Below are 9,064 nucleotides of genomic sequence, written 5' to 3'. Positions count from 1 at the left end.
TCAATTGTCATTATTCTCATTAATAAATAATAATCAGGACATGATATTCGTGAGAATTACCAAGATGCTCTCTTTTCTAGCAAACGAAGCGCGTCGTTACACGCCAAAGGTCGTCGTATTATTTTACGTGTTGTTTAGTATGTGCATGAAATAAAATATACACCATAGGAATTTGCATTATGCTGTTAATTATATAGACCGAATTTCGTTTTCCCTACCATTCACGTTATAGTATTCAAAGTGGATATATGTCTATTTCTTGTGTGCTCGCGTTTCTATATGTACACATACATATTATATATATATATACATATATATATATATATACCTCGCTCATAAGATAATAATATACAAACCCCTAGACGAAATTGCCTCATACATACAGAAGTGTAGGAGAGAGAGAGAGAGAGAGAGAGAGAGAGAGAGAGAGAGATCACTATTCAAAAGAACTGTACTATTATTCCCAAATAAAATAAAATAAAAGACTTATTAGACCACCATCATCTCTCTCAACACCATCATAAACCAACTATGATCCCGAGAACTTCATGGTCACAAAAATCATCTTAATCTGCTGATCTGATCTCAAGCCATATATGGAGAGTATATTATGTTAGGAAAGCAAAGTTTAAAGTAGCACTGCTTTCAATTATGGAGAGACCTATGAGCAACAGCAATAGCTCTTCTCCTTCTCAACTCTCCAAATCTCTATCACTAAACCCTTCTAAAACTAGCACTCCCAATAATCAACACATCGACGAGAGAAAGGAAGAAGAACTATCAGTTGAGGACAACGAAGAGGACGAGGATGATGACGTGGAAATCGAGGACAACAACAATGGAAGAAGAAGCTGCTCAAGCAACAGCACTATAGAGGAAAACGGGTCGAAGAGAGGATCGGGCTCCGGCGGATCCGTGAGGCAATACGTCCGGTCCAAGACCCCGAGGCTTCGTTGGACACCAGATCTTCATCTCTGCTTCATCCGCGCGATCGAGCGATTGGGGGGACAAGAAAGTAATTTTCATACTCAATTTTTATGAAGTACTTGTTATGGTTTATAAATGTAATTATATGTGATTTGTTGGTGCAGGAGCGACGCCAAAGTTGGTTCTGCAAATGATGAACGTGAAGGGTCTTAGCATAGCTCATGTGAAAAGCCATCTTCAAGTGAGATTTTTCTTCATCATGATTAACTCTCTTCTGATGGTTGATTTCAATTTGTTGTTTTGGTTGATTTTTTTATTATGTTTTATGTATATATCTTTTTGGTTTGCAGATGTATAGAAGCAAGAAGATTGAAGACCCAACTCAAGGTACTAATTAATTAATTCTATATAGAGCAATAGATTAAGAGGATTAATTATACTGTATAGGATCTATGATTTATTATAATTCTCCAGAAGCCCTTGATTTTAACTTAAACTTATAATCTCAAACAGGTAATTCAGATCAAGGATTTTTCTTTGAAGGAGGAGATCATCAACACCATATTTATAGCCTTAGTCAGCTTCCCATGCTACAAAATTTCAATCAATGGTCTAATTCTTCTGGCTTAAGGTGAGGGAAAAAAATTGCTTGCACTATAGTACTCTTACTTAAAATTTTCAAGGCATACAGTTAGGGATGATAACTGATTAGCTGATTAAATCAATTTCCATTCAAATCAAGATACGGCGATTCTTCTCTGAGACCGGGCCAGCGCTATCATCAACGCCAGATTTTCAGTCCACATCGCTCGGTTTTCGATCACAGCCCCAAGACCGGACATCTTCATGGATTCTACGGTTCGATTTCGGAGAGACTATTCAGAAACAATCACAACAGTTTACTTGGCTCAGCTCAGATCATGAGTCCCAAAACTAGCCCTAGTTGGAGACCAAGGCATCAAGTTTCGGAGGAGGACGAGTCGTTCCGGCGATCGACGTCGTGGAAGTCGACGCAGAATGATAATAATCCGATGAGATCATCAGATCAAATGATGAAGAGCAACATTATTAGTAATAGTACTACAACAACATCAATCCAGCAATTGGGTCAGCCAACAAACAAGCTGAAAAGAAAAGCTTTGGACTCGGAATATGATAATGGAGATAAGGGTGACCTAGATTTGGACTTATCTCTGAAGATAGCCCCCAAAGCTATTGGTGGTGGTGGTCAAGCGGATCATATCATCGCCGATACTACTTTGACTGCCCTTTCTCTTTCTACCTCTAATTTTCCATCGTCAAATGTTGTTATTAGCAGCAAGTCTAGTAAAGAAGAAAACGGTGTGATAAAGCGTGGGAAAGTATCGGCGAGTACTCTTGATCTGACTCTGTGAATGACATAATATTCTGAGTGAGATCTCGAAGTACTTGCTAATATTTCAGTGTGACCATCAATTGGTTATTTGATTATCATGATTGTCGTGTACAAGCTAACAGACAAGGTAACAGTCATCTTTTTCCCTCTTTACTTGTGTCTTGGTATTTGTTATATATATATATATATATATGTTATGTATGGTATATGAGTTTCAACACGATGAATGCCGAGACATATACGTGATTAATTTTATTCATAAGATTTTTTCCGCATTATTTACGGAGGAAATATTTTTCTTGTTTGTTAGTGTGTGTGTGCCCATGAGTGTGTGTGTGTGTGTATATATATATATATACACACATCAGCATGGACGTGGGAACAGATGCCAAATGATCAAATTATTTCGTCGTTGATTCTTACTCGCTAAACCTAGTGTTTATAAGCCCATGCTTAATTTATAAAAATATATACCGTACGTTGAACTACTCAATCGATCTGCCTTTGTTTTACTATAATTTATTTTTATCACTCGAAGTTTGTGATAAATATAGATAGATCTACTTCAAAAGCTTCTCTTGAAAACGTTAATTGTCTCAATTGAAGGGCAAAGTTTGTCTGGATTTTCTTTGTAGTATATGCAACTTAGACCCTAGCTAGTGCTCTATGTGTTCTCGTTGTAGTGGCTTTTCTTGTTTGAGCTGTCTTAAACAATGGATATAATTATGGTGGGAGAACTTTTTGAAAAGTGAACTCTTGTCTTAATCGAATTATAAGTATGCGTGTTATATTCTGTTTCCTTATATATACTATTACTCAACATGTTGATGTTGTATCGACCAATGAAGAACACCCCAAATTTTGGCAAAGCTTTATATTCCGATGACTTGCAGAAATCCTAGATGATAAACGAGCTTTGTTGTGATTGATTTATAAATGGGGCGCTAAGAATTTAATAATGAATTAGTTTGGAGAGGGCATTAAGAAGTCTTTATTCCATTTTTATAACAACACAAATCCTGAAAAAAATTGTGACAAGTATGTCATGAAAATACTTTTTAACGACGACCAGTCATAAAAGTGAAATACAGTTTCATAATGAATAATGGAATAAAGCCTTATGATAATAAGTCGTATTGTTAGAATAATATTGCCTTTGATTTATTAGGATTTGCGCCTTAGGCTTTGTTTCTTAGAAGGGAAAAGAATGGAAAATAAAAGAAAGGATTAAATAATTATTTAGGTCTGTTTGGTAGAAAATAAAAAATGGTAGATGGACAGATTGTTTTGAGGGCATATTTGTAAATGGTTGGAGATTGTCGTTTTCAATTCGATGTGATATTGTGGTTTCAACAATATAAGAGGAAAAGTTCCTTTTTGTCCAAATATCCTTCTCGGAGGTGATATGATACATTTTAGTGAAATATATTGATATTTCGTTCAAGATCTTAGGAACGAGTTCTTCGGACAAGGGTTCTCGGGATGTGCCAGCTTCAGGTCGAGAATATGATTGTGACAATAATCACGCCACATATATTAACATGGTTAAGTGGTTTGACTAAGCTCAAGTCAAATCGATTTTTATGCATTCAATATTATTGACTTTCTAGATTTTGACAAATTTTATGTAGTCATTATAGCATAGTAGCAGCTTTGAAATCAACTCTAGAAGAGTCTCCGAGTTAAAATAAATTTTTGGCCTTCCCATGTGACACAAGTCAAGATTTTCTCTTAAGTCAACAATCACGAGTTTCGAAAAACAAATCCGATTTATTCAAAGGTGAGGTGGGCTAAATTCTTGTCTTGGAATTCTTAATCATAATTTACGTGAAGAATGAAATATTTTACTGAATGTAAAATGAGAATGACGAATTTGCAATAACAAGAATAAAAACAACAAACAAATTAGGTAACTAGTCAACTTAGATGTTTGAGATTGCTATATAACCAACGTTTGGTAAATATTTGATAAGTAGTTACAAACATGACGTGTCATTCCTGATTTGCCCTTTCATTAAAATAAAAGGCTGAGATATTTACGTCAATTTAAGCGTGTATATGCGTGAATGTGGTTATTTATCAAATATTTACCAAACGTTGGTTAAATAGCGATATCAAAGTGTAAATATAACTATATACCTAATTGACCCCAACAACAATAGCACAAGATGAGAAATTGAGATAATTTTATTGATCAAGACAAGTAGCTATGTGATCTGAATGAGATAGGTCCTCCGTTTGGCCTTCTTTACATGTAATATTCTAAAATACAAATGTTTTAGTCATTATTACAAATATTAACGTTCATATCTTCATTAAATCCTTGATATGTAACGTTCACGTCGGTTGCTTATTTAATTCTCATTTTAATCTTCTATCTTCAGGTACATAGTCATCGAGCTGAATTGATCAGCGAGCTTGTTAGTAAACTTATACTTGTAATTAATCCATCAACGAGTTGATCCTATGATGAACTCGTCATCGAGCTGTTCCTCGAAATGGGTTGGGTTTACTTTAGATCTTCATATTTCTTCATTTAGGCTTTTGGTATTGGGCCTAAGTTATTGAGCTTTTTAAGTTGACATAGTCTAGCACCAATAGCCACTTTAGATCTATTATGCCCAAATTCTAGTCTAACTAAATAATAGTAATTAAAAAAATCCAACTAGGTCATGCCGCACACGTCATATACTATGTGAGATATAAAACATGAGTTGGACTTTAACCTTAGTACTTGAATAGTTGGAATATAATTTTGATTGGATGTAACCATCCGACTATTTAACATAGTTTTTACTATATATATGTAGTATGTATATATATGGTGATGGCGGCAAAAATACCAATTGTTTTCGTTTTTATACAGTTTGCTACCTATTCTTTTTTTTCGTCGGCAAAAATATCAAATGTTTACTTTTGGTGTCGCCGTTACTACCAAAACTGTTAAATACAAACGGATTTACACATGGCAACATCAACGACTCATCTCCTTCTTCTCCCTTTGATTCACTGTGCTTGCCAACTTCATCCACTTCATGCGTCCTACTGAACCAAAGAAAAGAGAACCCATTTTCGCCTGGCTCTTCTCTTGGCGCGCGACTGGTGTCTTCGGCCCCAGTTCTTCTCTTTTCCAGATCTTCACGCGGCCTCCATCTTCATTCCCGCTCATCGGGCTCGGCGCTTGCCACTTCCCAGATCTCATCTCACAGTTCGCGCGGCGCCCGGGCTCCAGGTCCGATCGTTGCTCTGTCTCGCTCCGGCCGAGCTCCGGGTTTCGCGCTTGACCAGGCCGCTTCGAACCCGGTTGCGACTTCGCGCCCGCCCCCTCGGCCAGCTCGCCGGCGCTTTCCTCTGCTTCGTCGCGGTTAGGGGTAGTTCGGGAATTCAGGTCTGTCGAAGAAACTCCGATCTTCAGGATCCGCTTCTGATCCACCACGAGGAAGATTTGGGGTGCCTCAAGGTCTCTCCGTACGGGGACGCCGGGCTTCTCAGCCTCGCCACGCTCTCGTGGCTGAACCCTGGCGTGGAGCCGAGGAAGCAAGCTTCCCTGGCGTGGGCGATCCCAAAGTCGTTCCGGAAGGAAGTCGACAGTGGTATCTCGGCGTTGACATTCTGGGCATTCTGGGCATGGTGTACCGGAAGGGTCTCAGGCTCTCGAGCACAGCCAAACAGAACCACACGAGCGGAGAGATCGTGAACTACATGGCGGTGGACGTGCAGAGGGTCGGGGATTATTCGTGGTACCTCCACGATATCTGGAAGTGGGCAAGCATAGTGAATCAAAGGGAGAAGAAGGAGATGAGTCGTTGATGTTGCCACGTGTAAATCCGTTTGTATTTAACGGTTTTGGTAGTAACGGCGACACCAAAAGTAAACATTTGGTATTTTCGCCGACGAAAAAAAGAATAGGTAGCAAACTGTATAAAAACGAAAACAATTGGTATTTTTGCCGCCATTTTCTCTATTAATTATATGAGCGACATATATTATAGTCTTATGGAAAATATCATATATGTCTTTTAATTTTATTGAAATATTGCAATCATATACATTTAAGTCGATCACAAATTGCCATCCTTATTTTTTTTTATTCGTATAATATTATGTTCTATTAATTGCTAAAAAATTATCTATTCGGAGTTTATTGACTTTTTACTTAATAATTTATCAAATTATTCATGATAAACTTATCTCGGATTAATTAATGTAGCACATATTTATCATCCCACTTGGTTGAGCTTATTTGAGATTACATTTTTTGGAAATCGGTTATTCGATCTTCGAAATTCATGTATTTTAACTAAGAAACTAATTAAAATCCCATAGCAGAAAGTTTGTTGAGGAAAAAAAAGTTTAACTGATGTGCCTAAAATATTATTCTACTCGCAAATTATGTTTCTTACTGACAATTGAGAAATGTAGTTGACTGTATTAGAGGACTGCATGTCCTGGAAGGTACAATTTCTTTTGCGTTACCGTCGTATAATGCAACTTGCATTGATTATCGGCTTAGAATGATAGGTTTCTACATCTATTCAATGTTTTTAGACATTAATTTAGGAACAAACATAGAATAAATGCCTATTTACTAAAAAATGGGACAGTTGTGTCCAAATCTATCGTACCTTATGTACATCATTAAATAATTTAGTTTTCCTAGCTAGTAGTGTAATTAATCATGTAGAGCTTAGCACAATAAGAAGAAAAAAAAATGATATGAACATTTAATTCCTTTAGTTACAAATTTCTAATTAATCAAATCCCTCGTTGTAGCTTGTAATGATTTTGTTACGCATATGTATAAAATTATCATTTTATTTTGCAACTCCTAGGTTGAACACACCTCCTGTTGTCCTAATTTACATACTTATGTCATTAGAATGATGAAATGCGTAAATTACAAAACAAATTACATACTTATGTAATGATTTAGGGTTCTAGTGTCGTCGTCTCACTCGAGTCACTAATTCTAATTTATAGAGCTCTCAGCTTAGGGAAATATTTTCTTTTTATTTTCTCTACTTTTGTTTGTTCACTACGAGACTATCACTAGTGGGAGATTATTAATTCTTCGTCGTTGTCCATAGATCAAGTCGTCGTCATCCCCACAATTGTTAGCTGATCTTCGTCGTGCGAATTAGCGTCGGTCGACCTCTCCAAATGTTGGGATTGTTTTACATTTTCTCTTGTTATATTTCAATATAATCCATATTTTAGATTTGATCACTTTGTACCACTAAATTTTTTAATCGGTGTGATTTTTATCTTCATTCTATAGACATGAATAATCTCAAATATGAGATATATGGTTTCGTTATCTACAAAAGTGCATCTGAGCTAGAAACATGCCCCAGAAAAATGCAAGTGATCCGTAACGAGGGAAGGAATTAGATCTCTAGTGATTTGTTTAAGTTGAAAAGACACATAAATCACGGTACTAATTGAAATTAGGATAGTTTGTGACCCACTTTCAACTTCTTTTTTAATGAGTTATAAATTTTTATTTGACTTTTCTTGTACTTAAAAGTTTTTTATTTTTATTTTTATCAATATATTTGTTGAAGAACTCTGTAATTATATATATATATATATATATATATATATATGTGTGTGTGTGTGTGTGTGTGTGTGTGTGTGTGTGTGTGTGTGTGTGTGTGTGTGTGTGTGTGTGTGTGTGTGTGTGTGTGTATAGTATATTTATAGGGAAAATATCACATTTATACCCTGTGTTTTAGTGAAATGTCGAGTTTAACCTTCGGTTTTCAAAAATGTCGAGTTCATACCCTCTGTTTAACTAAAATGACGAAATTATACCCTGAAATGAATAACAGCGTCACAAATCTCTCTTTCATTGATATTAACTCTTATATAAGAAAAACCAAATCAAATCTAAATCAGTGCCCTAACTTCCAAATTCTCAATTTTGAAATAAAAATAGCCTTAAATTGAAATTAAATAATAAAACTCATACCTCCTAAGAAATGACTTCATTCCGTGTTCAAATTGTAACTCTAAATTCCGGATTCTCTGTTCGAATATGCGATTTTGATGATTATCAACTATCGATGTTTACCCATTTGCATCTTTCTGTGTTCTTCACGATTAAGATACTGTTGTTTATTTTTTAGTTTTTAAATAAATTACATATATGGGGCGAATGAATAAAGATAATTGGTGTTTATATATACATATAATAGTCAACGTCAATGAAAAGTCAATAAAAAGAATATTCGTGACACTGTTGTCTATTTCAGGGTATAATTTCGTCATTTTAGTTAAACATGGGGTATAATTTCGTCATTTTAGTTAAACAGAGGGTATGAACTCGACATTTTTGAAAACCGAGGGTTAAACTCGACATTTCACTAAAACACAGGGTATAAATGTGTTATTTTCCCATATTTATATGGCTCTTCCATCGCATAAATTTCTAAAATGTTGAGGAGTTATCGTCAAGAATTTTTTTTTTAATTTTACAAGTTAAGCGTTCACTATTTTATGATTGGATTGCTTATAAAAAAAATTATATACTAGATAATAATAATAATAATAATTAATTGAGAAATTAAACAATACTTATTATAATGTAAAAGAATTAATTAACTAATAAAGTAAAGTATGTATAATGACCACTTTACTTTATTATTATCCAGCGTAATAAGATTTAAAGACTACAAATTTGGTTTCCTTTTTGAAGCAAAAAAAATCGGAGTAGAATTAGTTTCTACTTTCCTTAAACAAATCCGACTTTCCTTTTATTTT

The 9,064-nt window shown here is 35.2% G+C and overlaps 1 protein-coding gene across 1 annotated transcript; it reads left to right on the top strand.

Moving 5' to 3' along the window:
• Nucleotides 1-399: 399 nt before the first annotated feature.
• Nucleotides 400-2,522, top strand: LOC149379677 (Homeodomain-like superfamily protein). Its single transcript, XM_089603427.1, has 5 exons — nt 400-1,015; nt 1,092-1,168; nt 1,278-1,314; nt 1,441-1,558; nt 1,670-2,522. Exons 1-5 carry the CDS (start codon nt 652-654, stop codon nt 2,319-2,321), a joined length of 1,248 nt encoding a protein of 415 aa, XP_089459553.1. The 5' UTR covers nt 400-651; the 3' UTR covers nt 2,322-2,522.
• The last annotated feature ends 6,542 nt before the right edge of the window (nt 2,523-9,064 follow it).

The sequence above is a fragment of the Urtica dioica genome, chromosome 12 (genome assembly GCF_054948205.1).
Source record: "Urtica dioica subsp. dioica isolate 48M chromosome 12, U.dioica_male_clone48M_v1_H2, whole genome shotgun sequence".
NCBI lineage: Eukaryota > Viridiplantae > Streptophyta > Magnoliopsida > Rosales > Urticaceae > Urtica > Urtica dioica.
Note: the sequence above shows the minus strand (reverse complement) of the source record. Positions and strands in the feature narration are given on the sequence as shown.

Bases quoted from the DNA above. Each gene is read 5' to 3' on its own strand.
- LOC149379677 (XM_089603427.1), top strand. From the start codon at position 652: ATGGAGAGACCTATGAGCAACAGCAATAGCTCTTCTCCTTCTCAACTC. The intron at 1,169-1,277 runs GTGAGATTTTTC...TTTGGTTTGCAG, and splicing joins ATGTGAAAAGCCATCTTCAA to ATGTATAGAAGCAAGAAGAT. The intron at 1,315-1,440 runs GTACTAATTAAT...AATCTCAAACAG, and splicing joins GATTGAAGACCCAACTCAAG to GTAATTCAGATCAAGGATTT.